The sequence below is a fragment of the Lepidochelys olivacea genome, assembly GCF_965140295.1.
Source record: "Lepidochelys olivacea isolate rLepOli2 genome assembly, chromosome: 9".
Classification (NCBI taxonomy): Eukaryota; Metazoa; Chordata; order Testudines; family Cheloniidae; genus Lepidochelys; species Lepidochelys olivacea.
In genome coordinates this window covers 35,975,931-35,996,654 of record NC_140419.1, presented here as the reverse complement: position 1 = coordinate 35,996,654, position 20,724 = coordinate 35,975,931, and the positions used below count along the sequence as shown (strand labels likewise).

General features: G+C 40.7%; 1 protein-coding gene across 2 annotated transcripts in view; it reads left to right on the top strand.

Annotated features, from left to right (window-relative positions):
• The first annotated feature begins 5,335 nt into the window (after positions 1–5,335).
• NYAP2 (neuronal tyrosine-phosphorylated phosphoinositide-3-kinase adaptor 2) overlaps positions 5,336–20,724 on the top strand; it is a 176,886-nt gene continuing 161,497 nt past the window's right edge. Inside the window, exons 1-3 of one of the 2 annotated variants that reach the window (XM_084640003.1) lie at positions 5,336–5,860; positions 6,103–6,596; positions 13,422–13,664. In XM_084640003.1, coding sequence (XP_084496129.1) covers positions 13,459–13,664 — 206 coding nt within the window. In that variant the 5' untranslated portion in view covers positions 5,336–5,860; positions 6,103–6,596; positions 13,422–13,458. Of the gene's footprint in view, positions 6,597–13,421; positions 13,665–20,724 lie in introns of both variants that reach the window. The other variant, XM_084640004.1, reaches the window with a different exon arrangement.

Here is a 20,724-nt window from a genome sequence, read left to right as displayed (position 1 = left end):
GAAAGGGTTGGGAATTATACATTGAATTCTATTTTCACACTAACAATGACCCTGACATACGTTTTTGGTATGATTGTTAATTCAATACATTGTTCTGATAAGTTCATTGTGAAAAAAATATGTTATGGATGGTTTCTAAGTTGCAAGATGGTGTTGTTGGCCACAGAGAAAGTAGGTGGTGGGAGGGTTTGGAGGGGAAGATTAAGAGCTGGTTTAGCTATGCTGACTTTGAGCTGATGCTGAGATGTCAGAGAGAGAGGCTGAGATTTTAGTTTGAACAGAAGAAGATAGGTCTGGAGTAGGGAGAGATCTGTGAATTGTCCACCCAGAGAAGGTAGTTGAATTGGTGTTTGCAGATGAGATTGCTGGCAGCAAAGGAAAGGGGAGACTTAGGAATCTTGGGTTCCATTCCAGTCTCTGGAGGGGCGTGTGTCCTAGTGAACACAGACTCTTCTGCCCATTCCCCTCAAACCTGACCCCATCTGCTCCATCCTCTCCAACCTGTCTCTTCCCTGCCTCTGTCTCCTTGTCAAAGTTCCATTCTCCTTGACTACCCAGTCTCCAGGCTTTTCACACCCCAGTCCCAGTCTCCTGGCCCAACCAGTTCCAGTTTTCATTCTCCTGGTGCCTCAGCTGATCTGTCTCTTCCCCCTCCCCACAACTGACTTCCAGTCCTCATGCACCTCCCTGGACTAAACAAGCACTTCAGTCCCCCTTCTCCAATCCCTTCCTGGCTCCTTGCCCTAGTCTCTCTCCTTCCAGGCTGCTTGCCACAGTCTCTTTGCCCAGCCAGTCCCATTTCTGCCTCTGCACTCCAGCTCCTTGTTGTTCCTGTCTTCCCTCCCTGCCCTCTCCACTGGTTCTAGTCCCAGTCTCCTTGTCTCACCAGTCCCAGATTCCTTGTCCCTCCAGCTCCTTGTCCGACCTCAGTGGTTTCCCACTTCTCACCCCCATTTCCCTCACTGGCTCCTGGTCCCAATCTCCTTGCCCAGTGTGTTCCAGAGAGTTTCTCACTCCCTCTCCAGTCCCAGTTTAAAAGTCTTTCTCCAATCTACTCCTTTCCCTCCCTGCTGGTCTGGTTTTTGACCTCTCAGCATTAGACTTAGTTGCTTTTCTCCTCCATGATGCCTAGGCCTGGGTGTGTGTGGGGGGGTCACTGAGAGCACATTAGAGACAGGCTTATTGCTCTTATTTCCAGTGCCTGGTCCCAAGTAGCTGGGAGCAGCCATTACGGGTGAAGTCTAGCTTTGCTTCTGTTTCCCTGGACTAGAGCATGCTTGGTCACTGTGTAGGGATGGCATGTTTGGCATGGTCTCTCTCAGCTAGCAGCTGTGAGGGGATGAAGCATGCTTAGTTGCTCTGTAGGGGTGCACATGTGCAGCCTGGTCAGCACTAGGAGCTGAGAGAGGCTTGAGTATGCTCATTGAGGATGGAATCTTCTGAGTAGTTTTGCTGCTAAAACCTTAGAAGTTTTTACTGAGCATGTGCAGATGGCAGTTTTTCAAATATGTCTCGCTTGGCCAAGTTTGGAGAGTGAGTCAGAACCACAAAAACCTGTAAGCAGTTTGTCCTTAGCTTTCCCCTTATGTCAGGGAGAGCTGGACAGTCTGCCCCACTCTGAGTGGTCAAATAGCCTGTAAAATGAGCCTTCCCTTCCCCAGAGAAGCCCTTTGCTTGATCTGCTGGCTGCAGACTTCGGGCTTCTCTTGGAGTCTGGAAGGAAGGTCAGCCCTTTGGCAGAGCAGCCCGCTGCTGAGGCCAGTCCTGTTCCCTTTATACTCTGAGACCTTCCTTACTCACGGCAGCTCTTCCTCTGGGCTTGCAGTTTCTGGCAGGTATTGCAAAGGGGAGCTGATCTCAGTCCCCATTTCCATGGCAGATTATTAACCCCTTCGTGCCCTGGCCTACTGTGGGGTTTTCACACCCGGTGGCATGTCCTTAGTCTAACACAGAGTATGCTCAGAATGCTGTATAGTGGAGACTGGGCTTTTGGTAGGTGGAAGCTCAGTGCATATAGATCAAATTAATTTTAAAGTGTGAGATTCAGGCAAGATGCTGTACAATAAGTGACCACCAGAAATGTGGCACACAGCAACATCATGAGGGGAGTATTACACTTCAGAACTGACTGATGTGATGCCCATATGCATACCGTTTTCCACAGGAGATCTGGCCATTGAAATGTTGAGCAAATATGGTTTTGTGTATGCTCCAGTCTTGACCATAGTCCCTGTCATCAGGAGTGGCAGCTAACTACTGCATGATCCAGGTTGCAGTTCAGTTTCTTTTTAAAGCTGATTATTTATCTCCCCGTGAGAGAAACACACAAAAGAAGTCAGATGGGCCTGACATTTTTTAGGTGTGCAGGTGTGCAGCCAGGGTAGAATTTGGAAGGGGGGTGGGGGGGATATGAAGTCATTTGAACTAGGGATTCTTGAGCTGTTAATATTTCAGAAGTCTTCTCACATATTTTTGCCTACATCTCAGTTAAAAATAGTGAGCAGGAGAGAAAAAAATACATCCCTAGTTTCTCTATGGTGGGAACGAGGGCATACTACCAAGAAAGGTGCACAACTTGGAATATTAAAACATTTAGTGACTCATTTTTTGTACTCCATGCTACTGCCCGCTCTGTGGAACACGGGTAGCCACTACAGCTTGGAGTCTATAGCTGAGTTGTCCGCTGATGTCCTGACAGTTTCAGCACCAGCTCTCCCTGTCTCTGTCCCCTCCATGGTCCCTGTTATGCTCGGACTGAGGAAGCTGGTGTGGAAGCTCTATCAGGAGGACAGCTAATGCTCAACTCCACCAGCAGCTGTCCCCAGCTAGCCAACCATAGATGGTCCACCAGACTGGGACTTGGTTCTTGAAGCCAGACCAGATCCTCCAGAGCTGGGGGAGTATTTCCTGAAAAGGGGAGCGGGGGGCAAACAGGCTCCCTTCTCCGCCCTTTGAACCAACACAAACAGGCTGGATGCTTTCCAGGTTTATAAGCAGCAGTGTGTTATTTACTAGTTCCCCTCCAACAGTTCAAGAGTGTACAACCTTGTGCAGCAACATATAAATGGACATAAACTTCCCCCTTAGCCGACACTCCAGGGAGGGAGAAGAAATATCTCCTCATCCTGAGATCCTGTATCTCCTGGCCCTGGCCAGCTTCCCCCTTGCACTTCCTTCTGACTTTTAACTGTTCCCATCTGATAGGTTGATTGCTCTCATTAGCTTGTTAGTCCCCTGCCTAATTTAGCCACTGAGCACCCATCTCCACTTAAGTCTACTCCAGGGGGAAAGAGTTAGTACCAGAGTGCTGGGTCAGCTCTAGGCTCCTAGCTCTCTGTCACAGGTGTCATGGATGGAAGTGGCAGAGATGCAGGGATAGAGACGTCCCTCTACCCCGGCAGCATACTTCTCTCGCTGCCTCACTCCCCACGCCCACGCATAATCACAGGACCTCCCTGATTGTCCCTCAGTTATGCCCTTCCTCCAGCCTTGGGGAATGTATTCCCTTTCCCCTAGCCATTCCATTCCAAGGCTCTCCATCACAACTCTGCTCTCCCAGTTGAAGCTCACGCTCTGACGTGGGCAGAAGCTGATTCAAGGAGGGAGCTGCTAGCTCTGCTCCCGAGTCAGCTTGAGGGACATCTCTTCTCTCCTGCCTTTGGGGACAGAGTTAAGGTTGATCGAGATACTGGGTTGTAAGCATTCCCTTGGCTGTGCAGTCCCTGGTTTTCTCGGGTTTTAATAAGTTTACAGTGAGGTTCTCTTAGAGATACATGGAAGGATCTTAAATGAGCATGTCCTAGTTCTCAAGTGCAGAGTTTGAGGGCTCTGAAATTCTGGAAGAACATGCAGAGCACAAGGCACTATGATCTGGCAGCGATCTTAACTCCACTGTAAGCGTGTGGACTGATCCACCACCAGAGGAAGGGGAAATAATGCTCCAAACAGCACAATCCCAATTCCTCTTCTCAGGAAGTTTCTTTATGAAGTTAGAAGCAAAAACACAGCAACCCAAACACTCACTGCCCCTCAGGTTCTTGTCCTAGTCCCTTTCTCCGGATGCTCATGGTCCTTACAGCCCTCTCCAGCTGGCTCTTGATTCCTGCAGGTGTGTCCTTTCCAGGCCTTCCACTTGACAGGTGCAGGGTCTCTCCCAGTCCTCTTCTCCCCCCAGGTCCCTCCAGCCTGCTCCCTTGCCTGACAGCATTATATGAAATTTCCTGTTGGGCACATGACTAAGAGGCAAGCACATGACCTAGAAACTATAGCTCCCAGTTTTAAAGGATCCATAAACTGTAACAGGTGCAGTGGGATGTGGTCGTGCACCCCAAGCCTGAGTGTCCTGGCACAGCCACCTTCACAAAGTACATTGTAACTGAATTATTTATTATTACTGTTTAAACAATTTTTAGTAGCATGTGCTTCTCAGGCTGCAGCTCACATATCAAGTTATTCCACTATTCAGGAAGCTTACAGTTAGCTTTTGCTCCAGTTAAAGCTTCTGGGTGCATATCAGAAGTGCCTAAACAGAGCACACTCCAATGTTCCAGCAAAGACATAATGAATCTGCACAAATTATTCCTACCAGTAAGGTATGTGTGTGTCCTGTCTAAGGGGCTGCTTACTGCTAGTATTTAGGTGTGTAGTAATATTGCTTTTGCAGTGTATATGCACCAATTTGATGGGAGTTTATCCAGTGAGCCTCACTTCTTATTTTTTTCTAAAATTACTCAAACATTAGTATAATATTAGATTTAAAATTCACACAAGGTAAAGAAGTGACTGATTCAGTGTGCAGGGGGGGGTGCAGGAAAGGGGGGAAGGAATTGAAGTTAGACAACGGCGTAACTTACATTCTTGTGTACATTTTGACATCTCCATTTTCACTGGCTTCACGGTTTAGGACTGAGCGCCTTTGCTTTGTGTCTGATCTAGCAGCTTTGGGTGACAAAGATGAGCTGCATTAATTCCAGGAAGAGCAAATAGAAGATGAGCAAATAAAATTATATGGTGAAAAATTAAGAAACACAAATAAAAGTCTTCCTTGAGAAAGTGAGTTTGCAAATTTAGGGAGATATAAAACTGCATAGTTATGTTCTGGATATTGATAATGCAGCATGCTGGATTCGAGTGCGTCTCTCATGGGGAAAAAAAAAAAAAGCAAGCAGCATACAGATCACGCTTATTCTGTCCAAGTAGGATAGTTTTGTTCTCATGCAATGGGAGCAGGTGGTGGAAGGTTGTTTTGATGAGGTTAAAAAGCTCCTCCCATCTTTCCCCGAGCAGCAGCCTAATCTGCGTCAGCAGTAATTGTGTGCCTTGCACTGCTTTACAGTGAGGGTGAGTGCAAAAGATATATCAATATGAGGTATCAAACTGAGACCTAGATGTTCCGTTTAAGTGGTTGCTCATTTCCTTGAGCCATAACATGGGCTAAAGGTTAACTTACACATTCTCCGAGGAAGAACAGGTTTTTTTCTTTTTTTCTTTTAAGGTGTGTGTGTTTCATAGTCTTTCCTACCTACAGAGGCTAAATATGATGTACGGTGTTGTTAATGCAGATTTTTTTTCCACTGGATTATTTGCTAATCAGACTACAGTACAGTGGAGATAAGAGAGAGATCTGTTGCCTAGATAGGAGGCTTTAATGAGCAACTGAACCCCCGGGAGCTGAAATCTGAAGTAGAATGATGCTGTTTTCTGGTCTCTTGTCATTTCTTCACTTGCTTCTTCTCAACCGTTTTCCAATGGGCCTAGTGAGCAGGAACTATCCAAGGTACTAGAATGCTGGCTGCTTGGCTGCTGAATACAAGCGGATTGCAGAAAGAGAGGAGAACCAGATTACTACTTATATCAGAAGGTAGGCTTGCTCTTTGTTTGAGAATCCCTGATTAATCAACAGCAGCATCAACAGACTAAGGCAGCTGGAGAGAGCAAGCCTGCCTGTAAGTCACGGGGGAGAGAGACGATGCCACAAGCTAGACTGCTTCAAACCTTCTGTATCTGAGTGGCAATGAGAGAGAGAGCATCTTTTCTGCTGCAAGAAGCCATTTGGATAGGATGTTTTCTATTCCTTTCTTTCATTTATTTTTGTCTCCACAGAATACATTCAAATGAGGCACCTTAGCAATCTCTGTGTTATTGCATATGACGGTGGTGTAATCTTCTACGTTGTAAAGTGGGTAAACATCATCCAGTTTCTTCTCAGCTGGACCGAAAGCAGGGTGCTGTTTGTACCCTCCCATTATCTATGCCCTCTGTTCTCTGAATGTGGATTTAAAGAAGCAAGCACCTGTCTTCTCTTGCCACTGCATTTTTAAAAGCCAAACTTTAAAGGCCATTTTAATCCTATACCAAGAAGATCTTTAACATACCCACTGACTTCTAGTGATGCAGAATTCTACAATCTGGGCATCTTTGCCAACAAGATTTAATGCACTTTAACTGAAGAAAAACTGAGCCTAATTGCAAGTCTGTTTCTTATGGTGCTGAAATATTCCTTCAGACTGCACTGAGATAACCACAGGAAAGGGCTTTTACAGACAAAAGTCACCTTTGATTATTGCACTTAGCAGTCCCCGTGGACTTAAATTTTGGTATGTACATGTTTTAAAAATTCTCTGAGCATGTTAATAGAATACAGTGCTAATTAGAGAAGGTTAAAAAAATTATACTTACAAAACTGGAATAATTTGTAGTCAGGGATGTCTAATGCCAAAGTTTGCTTATCTTTTTTGGCAGATTAATCAAACTATTCCTTAACTAAACAATGCTGTAAATGTATCTCAGACTCTTTTATGTACCTACACACATTAGCTATGTTTATAATAGGAACATTTTGAGCTGGATTTTTCATTTGTAAAAAGCAGAGCTAAATTATTAAAAACATTCTTTGCTATATTCTGATGTATTAATTGATATGATTCATAACATCTGTGTTAGTTACTTATCAGACATGCCACACTATTAATATTTTACAACATTTTAATACATTACTCTTAGTAGTAAAATCTCCATTTCATTTTCTTAAGGGAGGAAAAAAATCACATACACAAGAAGCTCTTTCTTTCTTTCTTTCTTGAGTTCAAATACACATATATGTTTGCCCGTAATGTTTTTCTAATTCTCCCCAGTAGTATAAGGATAATCTAAATCTCATAATTACACCGAATGCTTGCTGTTACGAATGCAGATTTGTTACATTTTAATACATGTATTTTGGATGAAACATATTCTATCTTTTTGAAAAGGCACCTTGATCAAAGTGTCTTATTGCAAAGTAAACAACAGCTCTCTAAATTCTAAAGCAGAGAGGAGACATTGTAGGCAATGATCTTTCTGCTGCCCAAAATGCAGCATGAAGTGACTCAAATTCCAAGGTTTTGGTTTTTTTTTTTTTTTTTTTTAAACTCTTGATCGAATGACCTTTACACTTGAAAGGTGAAAGTTTATAGCCACAGGATACTTTCTTAAATATACATAGCAGTTTTTTTTTAATTCTTCCCAAAGAGCCAGTTTTAACCTCTTCAAGTGAAGGTTTTAGCATCACTTAGCTTCTGTGTCTTTCACTCAGGTGCTGGTGCATATCACTCATATTGTGCAGTGTAATGACTGCAGGATGGATAGTATGTAATCTTAGCAAACATAACTTGTAAAAATTATTTGCATTTAAGACTAAATTAGCTTCTATTTAATAAAAAAAAAATGATCAAACTACATGGTACGACTTAGGAAAGCCTGAGTGCCTAATTCATAGAGACTTTGCTCTCTATTTGACATTAGAATCTAGTGTAGTACTACTTAGGCAAACAACATGCCTGTTCATTATTTGCCTTTTATTGATGCATTGCTTGTTCATGCTTCTCCTTTAAACAATTAATCAGATCAAATATTTAACATATGGAAGCTTGCCTGGCACAGGGGTAGAAATATTATGAGAGGTATAGAAGCGATTTCATGGAAGGCAGCGAGCGTCTCTTTCCATTTGCTGATGTATTTGCAGTCGCTTCTTTTGGTGAGGGAAAAGTATACTGTCTACACCCTAATACCATGAAGCCCTTATTAATGGGGCTGTAGTCAGCAGTTTGTGAAAATCAGATGTGGTCTGTTTACTTTGCACTTATTGCCTTGCAAGCTACTGGAACACTGCAGCACAAACTCAAAGGGCAGGGTGGCAATTTAGCATGCTTGATCTGTGCAAAATGCTTTTGAAATGTTGCATTTTGCTGAGATAGCTGACAAGTAACACTAGAGTGAATGGGGTGTAAAAGAGAGGAGCGTGAGTATGCAGGGAGTAAAGCAGGAATGAAGTGGAATACATATCCCCCACGAATCCAGGGTTGGATTCATGACATGTACTACATCACTGTTGAGTTCTGTCAGCCTTAGTCCTCCTATGTTTAAAAAAACAAAATGCCTCCCATTGATTTGAGAAGAAAGCAATCAGCGCCTTTGTCACTATTTAAACAAGCTCTTTCAGTTTAACATCAACATTGCCATTTTTCAATGTAGCACAGCTGCATTTTGAGGCTATCAGGCAGGGTGAAAAGCAACTGTGAAGATTCTTGGGGTGGCCTAACCATGAATAAAGGTGGAGCCACTTCTCTGAATTTTACAACATAGCAACAGCATGATATTACACGCAATCACTGCACTTAGTAGTCTGACTTTAGCATTCCTCACACATAGATTGTGCATGTTCTGGATGGTGTTAGTTTTTTAATACTAGGATTCTGTATATTATGCATCAGATCAAATAGAAAATTGTATTTCAAATGTATAAAGATATACTAGAGTATGTCATAGCAGCTTTGTGAAACACCGTGCATTATTTACCCACATTTTCAGAAATCACATCTGAAGTATTACAATTCTCTTATATTCAGTCCTGTTAATAGGCAAAAATCAGTCAGGGAACTGCTTGCACTTGCCAGTAAACTGTATGCATTTGTAGAAGAGTTGGCAAAAATCTAATTTAATTTCTTTCATGCGGACAGCTGATTGCATGGGCAGTGTCACTGTAAGCTGCTCCATGTTGCCCTCATAATGTCTCTCAACTTTGACTTGGAGGAGAGAAGAAGGTGATGAGACTTTCAGATCTTGATGTTTTTTGAAGAAGGGGTTATCCTGCCCGAACTGCAAAAAACTGTCCTGCTAATGTACAGCGATTAACTTCCAAGGCCCTCCCCAGAATGCTTACTCATTGATATTATGGAACATCAATTTGTTACATTTTTGCATTCTATTCTATTGTGTACATTAATAAATATAATGGTATTCACAGTAGCATAGCACATTTATGGGGATAAATATTGGACCAGTCTTTATAGGCTTGCCAAATCATCCAGCATATACAGCTACACTTGAGAAAATGACCAGATTTATTGTAATTGACACATTTGCCTTTCATATAATTTTTATGAAATGAAGTGTGTGCCTTGGATACCTTTTTAGTTATGTCCTCACTGTAGGATGGATTGCCAAAAGTGCTCAATGAAATCAGTGGCATTGACTTATCATTACCATTCCATACCACAGACTTCACTGGGAGCAGAATTAGGCTGACATTTAGGTGTTTTTGAAACAGCCCCCTCCCCATGTATATATATCCACACAGAGAGGGGTGGAAAGTGGTATAAGAGAATTTTCCAAATTACGCGATCTCCATGTCACAATTAGCCAGTATTTTCCGGATTCAGAAATCAAATGCACTGAAAGCAAGTTGATTATGCAAGTGGCCCTATGAGTCTCCTCCCCTCATCACCAGCTAATTAAAACTCCAGGAGCACTATATGCACAACAGGGGTGACAAAATGTTGCCTCACCTCAGGCTTACATTACATATTTAGTGATTTACAGATGTGTAATCAAATGTAAATGTACTCAAACAGAATACTTGCTTGACTTTTCTCTCCTCTGACAGATGACTGGAAATGGTTTGTTGTCTGAGTTTACCAGAAATTAAAACCTTTGGTCAGCAGTTGGTCAGGGTTGTCCACAACCTACCTTACCAAGAGAGAGTGACAGACCATGTATATTATGACTCAAAGGGCCACATCTATTGGTTACACATTCTCACCAGTCTGGATATTCAAGTAATAAAATGTCTGAAGCGACACAATTGTGCATTAACAAAAATCAGTCTGTCTTATTACACTGGATAGATTAATAAAGTAACAATGTTTACAGTAATACGTACTCTAAGCTTTGACTGGTCCCAGCTGTTTGAAGTTTATGCCCTATTTAAGCATGGCAGATAGAAGTTTCAAATACTGGCAAATGCCATGAGATTGCAAAATTCAAAAATTATACCAGATACTGAGGATCTGATCCAGCAAATACTTGCTACTGATCTCACAACTTATTTTAATATGTAGTGCCACGGATGTCAATACAACACACTGAATCCTTTGGGACTAAGCAGACAGTGATTTGCTTAGTATAAAGTGATTGCAGGAGTGGGCTTCAATGGGACTATGACAGTAGTTAGAACTGTGATCAGTAGTGTTTGCAAAATTGCATCCTTAAATTGTAAACTGTTTGTGGCAGGGAATGTGTCTTATTCTATGTTTCTAAAACACCAAAGAAATGTACAGTGCTATCTACATGATCAGTAATAAATAGTGACTGAAACAATAACACAATATAATAAAATATCTGGCCACTGCATACAGCAAAACAGAGACTCATCTCTATTGAGCACATGTATGTTTGCCTTCCCCATATTGCTTTGACCTCGGGCTTAATATAAATAAAAAATAAAATTCTTCGTACCATGAGCCTTAGCTAAGCAGCTCTTTTATATTGTTTAATGCCTGCATATTTTAAGCCTCAGAAAAAGAGAACACGGAATAAGATGCAGTAACCAAGTCGTGTGGAGGACATGTAATAAACAAATTAAGTTCTGCATGCCTCAGTGAAAAAGATCAGAATAATTCTCCATTTAATAATTCTTTAGGGCCTGATCCAAAGTCAACTGAGGTCATTGGGAGTATTTCTATTGACCAATGAACTTTGGATCAGCCCCCAAAACCTCATCAACATATAGTAAATATATTCTTCAAGGGTGAAATTCTGTCCCCAGTGAAACCAATGGCAAAACTTCCTTTAACTTAATGGAGTCAGGATTTCGTGGTTGAATGAACCTTACCTTAAAGGAACTCTATTACTACCCCATGTGCTATTGTTTTATGTACGCTGAAAGGGTACATGTATGCAGCATTTTGGACCGAATGGGAGCAAGCCTTCCAGCCCAGGTCAACAGACTCAGGCTAGGGGAGCGAGTGTTAGTGCTCTAAGAATAGCTGTATAGACAGCACTTTGAAGTTGCAGTCTGGGCTGGAGTTTGGGCTCTGAAGTCCATCCCCCTTCCTAGGCTTCAGAACTTGAACCGCAGCTTCCAAGCGCTCTCTATACAGCTATAGTTAGAGTGCTAGCTTGAGCCCTACTACCCCAAGTCTGTTGACCCAGGCTGGGAAGCTCACTCCCACTTGTTCCAAAATGCTGTGTAGACGTACCCAGAAAGTGTTTGGCTAAATGTAAATCACCTTAAAATAAGGGAAGGGACTAGATTCTAAATCTCTAGTTAAAAGAAAACAAACTCTGGAGACGGAACAATTCTGAGTCTAGTCCTGTGTTCCATAATCAAGCAGAATTTAAATTGAAGGCAAAAGGAGGTTTGTCGGAGTAAGGGCTACCATCTCATGCCCTATAGTTCCATAACTCACAATATTACGAACGTAGCCATGTTGGTCCAAGTTCACTTCTGTTGAAACACCAATGAAATTACACAAAAACAAGGCTGCCAAGTTGACTCTGCTCTTAGATCCTTAAAATAGGTGCTGATCCTGCATATTGTTCTATGCAGAGAGACTCCTGTGCCCACACAGAGCCCCAGTGGATTTAAAAGGGAGACTTCTGCATGGGTGCAGAGAGCTTGCCTGCAGGAAATAGATTGCATGACTGGGGCCTTAGTCCTTTCTGACTTTTAAGATTTTAACTGCCCAACTTTAATGTTACTCTAAAGTCATTTTTACATTTATATTTTTTGTTTTGTAAAAAAAGGGAAGTAAAGGCAATGAAATTGTCTGTATTTAATGGGAAACCAAAAATATTTCCGTCTGAAACCTGACTTACTTTTGCTACCAGTAACAGCTAAAATTACTAAACAGAAAAGAATATTCTTTTTGGTTGGTGGGGAGGGGAGGACCTCTACCTTTCCCAGTTTGGTTTCCTTTGTGAATTTGTCTCATGGTCTGGGCTGTGCCCACAGGTGCACAGTGATTATTGGAATCTATCAGAGATTTTCATTTTGGATTTAAAACTAATAACTGTCCACTTCAGAATTTTACTTATCCAGCAGCATGAAACAATGCTGAAATGGGCCTGGAAACATAACACTATATAACAATGAGAGGAAATATTTTGATGCTAGTTAAACAGTGGATCCTATGCTACAGTTCACGTTCAGACAGAACTCCCATTGCCTGCTCAGTAAGATCAGTTAAGGTGTTCTCACTGTCCTGGCATTGTTCTTATGCTGCATTATGGTTACATAGACTCAGTCCTTGTCTGAGAAATGATACCATCCTTCCTCCTCATACAACCCAGACCCTGCATGACTTTGACAAGTTACTTTAGTTTTTCTGTGCCTCAATTCTCCCTCTGTGAAATGGGGATAATAGTACTTCTCTCATTGGGCATTGTGAGGATAGATACATTAAAAGACTGTGAGGTGATGGAGACTACATGAAAACCTCAGACAGAAAAAATGTTCACACTTTATATGAAGATTCTATTTATAAAGGATTGACAAATGGTTAATATATATGAATAAATAACCAATTGTTATAGAGTCCAATAAATTGCTTGAAACTATGGCTTACAACCCCCTTATGTTTATAGCCATATACAATGCATGCTACTTATGATTGATATGTTACAATCATTTATTAACTCTTTTTATAAATGGCAATTCAAAGTGTGATTTAAAAACATTAGTAAATAAGATGAACCTAGGACCTGAGGTAGGCTCCTTACTCCACTGTGCTGAGCACTGTACAAACACAAAGGGACCCAGAGTCCTTGCCTTGAAGAGTTTACAATCAACTCAAGGACAAGATACAATTTAGCGAATGTAATAAACAATTGGAAGGGGAGGAGGGAAAGGGGAGCAGAGAAACAATATTAAGATCACACGATAACACAAACTTACAATGTCCATAACCTGATGGTTCTGGGTAACTTAAATGAAAAGAGGTTTTTTTTTGTTTTGCCTTGTTTGCTATAAATTTAGGAAGGAGGCTGGCCTCAAAAATATTTCCTGCCAAGCGCTGCAAATTGCTGGTGACAACATATTATCTGTAATAAATTGTAAGCTATTTGCTCACTGATTAAGGTATCATGTGTCTTTCAACCTGCAGGAAGTGTTGCTTTCCTTCGTCCATTATCTCCTGCAAGATGATGAGTTCTAATCAGGAGGAGGTCACGTTGGGCACTTTTCTCCAATATATTGAAGATATGGGGATGAAGGCCTATGATGGCTTGGTTATACAGAATGCATCAGACATTGCTCGAGAGAATGATCGCATGAGGAATGAAACAAACCTGGCTTACTTGAAAGAAAAGAATGAAAAACGCCGAAAACAAGAAGAAGCAATAAAACGGTAAATATATCAATAAAAAGAACATGGTTTGCCAGGAAGTGGCCATGAGAAAATAATCCCATTGACTATTGGCTTCAGCTGTATGGTCCATAAAACTGATTGAAAAGTAAGGGGCCAGACCTTGAGCTGGTACAAATCGGCACAGCTCTAGTAACATCTCTGTAGCTAATGCTGATTTACACCAGCTGAGGATCTGGCCCCACACTGAGCTGTTCATCTCATATGTTTTACAGTATGCATGAATGACAGAGTGGCTCTGTCCTCAGAAATCTGAGAAAGACGATACTCTAAACTAACAGAATATATCTCTAACCAAAGGTATGAGTTTGGGACCCTCACCAGTGTGATTTCTAAATAAAAGTTAGATTGATGTGAATTAAATTGCATTTCTTGGGAGAGTTAGGAATTGATCCTACAACCACTTTCAAATATGTAATTTATGCATATGAGTAATCCCTCCAGTGGAACATCTTGTGTAAAGTTAAATACATTCCTATGTGTTTGCAGGATTGGGACATTAGGGAATATTCCTTGTGGCTCAAAATAGATTATTCTTGATTTGATGCTTTTATATAAAAAATTTACTTTAATAATATCAGAGAACTCAGATAATTTATTTGCTATTTATGGCATCTCTCCATCATCCTGCTCTCTCTGAAGCCATCAGAAGCTTTATCATTCATTTCAATGGAAATGGATTAGACTCCATATATGCACAAAAGGTCTGATTCTGTAAATATTCTATATACCGAATTCCCATAGATTTTAATGTGCAGTTTAAGAACAGAGTGCTTACTGGATCTAGCCTCAAATTCCCATGGATGTCAATGAGAACTATGAACTTTCACGGACAGGAAAAAAGGATGAGCAAAAGACATTTTTACATATGCAAATCTGCCATTGATTTGAGGGAAAGGACAAATTGTATAAATACAAACCACGCATCTAAGTGCTAAACTTGCATATGCAAATGAAGGATTTGAACACACACACAGATAGGAGGCCCTTTGACTATTTCCCCCAGTGTGAATCTTCAGCATAGTAATATAAGTGATTAAATGTTGCAAAAAGTACCTTGTAGTGTACAGGTAAAGCAGACCTGCTGTGCTGCTGAACGTTCCAGGGACACCTTAATAGTCCATTAATTCTGATGGAATGTTAATAGAGCAATAGAAGTAGATCTGGCGCTCCGGGGGGAAAAGCAACAAAAGCCAAAATTGCGACGGCCATGTTTGCTGATGTCTTTGGATTTTCTGTTTGAATGCTCCTTTTGTTTTTGGGGAAGGGGGAAAAGACAGTGTGACATGGTAGGCGAACAGCGATCCATAATCAAACGTGCATTTTGGAATCTTTTGAGGGTAGGATATCCTGACAGGGATTTGTGGGACATACTGTATTTAGAGTGTTTCAGAATGTTTGGGAGTGGAGACCGTAGTTTTTTTGGTGGTTCAGCTGTAATACATATGACATTATAAGGTTACATTAACTGGCCATAAGGAAAGCAGGTTAGTTTTCTGTTTTGGTTTATGCTGGTTGTGCTTTTGTTTAATTTGTGCCATCTTGGTTTCCTTTCTGTTTTCTCTATGTAAGCAAACAAGCTATATAATGTATATATTTGTTCTTTCCCTCTCTCGTACACTCACTCACACACACACACACAACTTACCTACTGTTGGATTTTAACAGGTAAATATCTGTGCAACATATTAACACAGACAGTTCCACAGACCTCACACTTGGGAAGGAAGAAAATACACAGAAGCCACATCTGCCCGAGAGGAATATTGCCAGAAATGGCCTGTTGCTGCTAATGCTGGCTGATCTCCTATGTTGGGTGCCCTGGAGCTCTAGTGTAGATGAGTTATTAGTTACTAGCACCCCTATTCACTGTCACCTACATGCCATGGCAGCAGGCAGCCTGTCGAAAATAAAATGGCCCAGGTGGAGCTGATCCTAGCAATAGGGGAAATTTGTTGATAAACTTCCCTGGTGTAAACAAAGAAACAAGGAAACCACAAGAAAGGTGTTAATGTCTTGGTTTTGTTTTTAGTTAGTGGATGGCAAATAGAGCATTTGGCAAATTGTTTCAGCTGGGGAAAAAAGGATTTTTTTTTTAAATGTCAAAGTTATTCAAACCATTTGGACACTTTGTTTCAGTGATAAAAAAAATAAAATCACCCGAGTCAAAATGAGCCAATTGTTGGGGTTGTTTTGTTTATTTATTTAGTTAGTTTTTAATTTTTCAATTCAGCCACCAAACAATCAAACTGTGCCCAGAACGACGTGGGTGTGGAAATGAGTCCATCCTGGGCTGAGGAAAGAGGCCAACCATCCACAGCCAGACCATCCTTCCCAGATTTGTGTGCCAGGCATGGGTCGGTGGGGTAAAAATCTCTTCTTTCTCAGGCAGAAAGGAGTCAGGGGTGTGTTGGGTGGAGGTAGATATGGGGATGGATTTGCATCATGCCACCCAGCGGTCTTTCAGGAAGGATAATAAAACCTGAGGCTACAGTACCATTCTGATGGAGCCCTCCTTAACAGCAGGGATCCTCCTCGGGGCTGTTGCTGGCTTCAGAAGTGCTTGCAGTGGAGAGACACAGCCAGGGAGCTGGTATGTCTGAGGGGCACCACATCTGCATGGAGGCATAAAAACTCTTTGAAAATGGCTTTGGCCTCTTTCTGAATGTTCCATGGGCTGGGAAACAAGTTATAACAATTTCCTCAAAGGAATCCTGATGGAGTTTTCCTTTCCTTTAGCTCCCTCCCACAGGCTTCCCTGCACAGAGTCTGGGGTGGGAAAGGGGGAGGGGCTATTCTCCCCTTTTATTAGGAGAACTGAAAACTGTGATAATCTAGAAGAAATCTGACTTGTCTAAAATCAAAAGCCACTTAAGTTGATTGCTAGCAAGTCTGCTCCCTGTTGAGACATCAAGGGATTTATCCAGTGCCATGTTCCCTGTTGACAAGTGGCAGGCATAAAATATGGCATGGGATTATTAGTTTCCCTCTTTGTTTCATGCAACTATCCTTAAGTATTTGCACTATTAACTCTTTGGACTTTTAGATTACTTTTGGTTCCTGCACATGTGATCTAGAGAGCGACAGAGGTTGTTAGGGAACACATGCAGGCATAAAATCATGAAAAGACCAGAGACTACATGAGGAAGTGTGCCAAGGTAAAAAACTCAAAACAAATATTATGGTTTGGTTGAGAGGTGTTCATGACTGAGGATACAATTTTCAAAATATTCCCTGGAATTCATAATACCATTTTTGGGAGCCATTCATTTTGAGTATAAAATGATTCTTTTTAGAAAAAGGTTGATCATGGTTGTTAACAAAATAGGATGGAGTAACTTATTTATTTTCTCAGTTCCATGGGTAGAACCTTTTAAGACAAGTAAAATAGTTCAGTGAAATACATTAGATGGTGCCAGTGTTCTGCAAATACAATGTGAAAAATGACCTACAAAAAATTAAAATGCTCTTGTATTATACATTTTTCTTGAGAAAGGGTTGGGAGTGCTACATCACATTGTATTTGTGCGCTAACAGTGGCATTGATGTACCTTTTGGTATGATTGTTAATTCAACACATGTTGATACGTTAATTATGGAAGAAATATTTTATGGATAATTTTGTAATTATCAAGAAATAAAGAAATAAAACATGCCTCATACTGAACTGAGCAAAAATTTAGTCTCTCTCTCATCTTGCTGGACCGAGTCAGCTGATCTGATCGGAATTTTTGACCTAATTTTAGCCCAGTATTTAATGGTTATGTAAAGAAAACAAGGATAATGTGCTGAGAAAGGACTGCGATTAAACAGTAAATATGTGTTCATACAAAGTTAGCACCTACTTTCTGGACATACTGATTTCTTGTATCTTATTTTTCTGGTCTTACTATTTTATGGTAGAGACAACGTGGATGAGGTAATATTTTTTATTGGACCAACTTCTGTTGGTGAGAGAGGCAAGCTTTCGAGCTTACACAGAGCTCTTCTTCAAGTTTGAAGGCTGGTCTATCCAGCATGACAGGAAACTATTAGCGGTACATTGCCATATTGCCTACAGAGTTTATGTGTTACAAATACAACGTTAAGAAGCATTACGGCTTCCATTAGGAATCGAGTTGCAATGCTGGAACATGTGTCTTAGCCACTCTTAATAGAAAACAGTGCACCACCTACTGGAGGCAGCACTTCTGTGACTAAAACGCCTGGTTGCCTCTTCTATTCAGGGTGCCCGGGGGGAAGGTTGAGTATTTTGGGTTTATCCTCAGGCACCCATGATGGCAGGTATTTGCCTGCCAGCTCCTCCATAGTTGAAACATAAATTCAAAAGGCTTTAAGCCTATTAAACTTCCATACCCTTGTCCATGCTACCTTGCCCTATATAAAAACTCAACTGGAAAGCATTTTTTTTTAAAAATGCATGAATTCAAATTCTCATGTGAAAACTGAAATAACAGTCACATCAGCCATATGAAGTCTCTGGGGTTGCATGACATATAAATTAGGGTAAAAATGATGTCTGTACATTCAACAGTTTTGTCCTACAGTCTTCCACGCCTCAGCTGCCAATTCTATAGAGAATATTTTTATCTTGATGCACATGTAAAAATGTAACTCCCCTCATGCTAATCTGATGGTGTGAGTGACCACGAATCTCCACCCATCAAGATTTGGACATAGCTGTAAGAGTATTTCTTCCTGTTTCAAGCAGTTAACCTTGCTCGCAGACCATTTCTAGCACTGTGAAATGGCATTGTGGAAAGCTTTGTTTTTGCTTGTTATTGGAAGTAAATAAACAGATGCCGACATGAAGGAGGAGCTTTTAGTAGTGCTGTTTTGAGTTAGAGCTAACAGATATGGGCCAGCCAGCCAAAAGCAGAATTAAGCTCTTCTAATAAAGAAGGAATTGTAATGAACAGCTGTCATCCTAACCTCTCTTCCCCATGGCAGATCACATATTGAAGACTAACCCATCAGCAAAATGTAAGATAATATTCTCTCTCTCTCTCTCTCTTTCAATATGTATTTTTAAGGGTGTGGAGGCACTGTCTGTAGTTTTCAATGGTTATGTCCTCAGGTTTCTTTCTAAATAGGACATAGGACATCCTTCAGCTAAAAGGTAGACATTTGTAAATGTATGTAACTGCAAACAAGGATGAAAAATATTTTGGTCCATGGGTTTATTTACTGCTAAACGCTCTATTTAGCAGAGAAAATGTGTAATCTTAGAGTAACAAAATAGTGTGCATGGACATGTTAAAGTGCTTCTACCAAAATGTTTATATCAGAATAAAAATAGCCTAAGGAAAGTCTTTTCATTACCAACTTACAGTTCACAGTGAACTTAATTTCAGTAATATGTTGATATTGAGAAAATACTTTAGGAAAAAGAATGCATACACTTGTTTTTTTTTAAATAGTAAAAATATTTGCCAGTCATTGAAATTGTGCTCAGTCAACTACACATTTCAAAATACATGTTAGAATATTCATGCTCAGCAGATAATGTTTGCAGCCAGACCTCAAGAAAAAACACAGAAGTGGAATAAATGCAGCCATTGTGGGTGATAGGCTCAGTGAAAACATCTGCAAGTGCAGATATGAGGTTCTGTTGAGAGGTTGTTAATTATGAGCTCATCAGTTTATTGCTTTACAATACAAGGTTTACCATTCAGTGACAAAGGAGATTTTCTGACATAACCTGATGTTTTAATCAAGAGGCATGTGCTGTTGAGGAACTTAATCAGTAAAAGTTCTGATTTCTTCATGATTCTCCATTACATGCTGTATAGTAACTCTGTGGAATTTATACAGGGATACAAGTCATATTATGGTGGAGCTGGTCCCAACACTGTAGTTAAGGTTCTGTTAGAGATTTCAGTTTAACACAGGACTTTAAAAACTTTATTTTGTGAAAATCTCAAATCATTTTATGATCCCATGTAGTTCAGTTAGTGTAGCAACATCTTTTTTACCCATAGCAAGTAAAATATTTTCCCTGTTGACCTCTGCATGTATTTTCTTACATTTATAAGTAAATAGATGAGATGATCCAGCTGACAAATCCTCCTTCCCAAATACTCAGACCCATATGGCTACCCACATTAGTACAATACAAAATAAACAACCCCCAAAGCAAATGTATTACTATTGTCATTCCTGAAATATTACTTTAGGGCAGTCTTGCAAAACAAGTCAATATTTACCAGCTGAGGCAAACAGCTACTTGCTGTCCGGTACTGTGACAGCACTGCCAACCCCAAGTGATCAAAATCAGAAAACAGAGAAAAATAATCATGAGATTGGTAGAAAAATAACGAGATTCATTTCAAGTAAATCTTATACAGTTTTGAGGGTCTCTTTCTTCTGATATTTAACTTGTAATGTGAACAGGTGAGCTCCCCCAGTGCTCGCCACCCCACAAAGCCTAGTTGTTTGATTTGGCTTCCATTAGCCAAATTTAAAAGGACAAAAGAGGAATGGACATAGATGGCTCAGAGGACTGGTAATGGGATACAGGGCCCTTCCTCTTGAAGTCACAAGTTCAAATACAGCCCAAGTCCATAATGGTTGAAAGTTATTGCTACCTGTTTGCTGTGTGGTAACCGGTGTGACATGGACTGCTGGCCTCATTCCAGTTTCTGTGGCTAGATGTTCTAGTGGCCAGATGTTCACATTATAACTTACAGCCTGGCTAGCACTCTTGGCAGGCTGAATTATCATGGAGACTTCCTGGCTCCATCATTCTTTATGGTACCCTACACATCATGACTGAGGCATATTGACAAGTGTCTCAAGAATTTTCCACGGCCACTTTTAATCCCTTGTTTTTCTGCTCCTTTCTTTCTACATTTCCTTGCTATCTCTTGCTTACATTTTTTAAAAAAATATAGCCAGGGTATTTCTAATCTAATGCAGAAAATGGAGAAATGTTTTAAACAAGTGGTAGTGTCCCTTATGGAGAGGGCTATAGAACTTAATAGAAATGAAACCACTATAGAGCAATAGAAATGTTATAGGGTTGTATACAAAGTATTCTAAA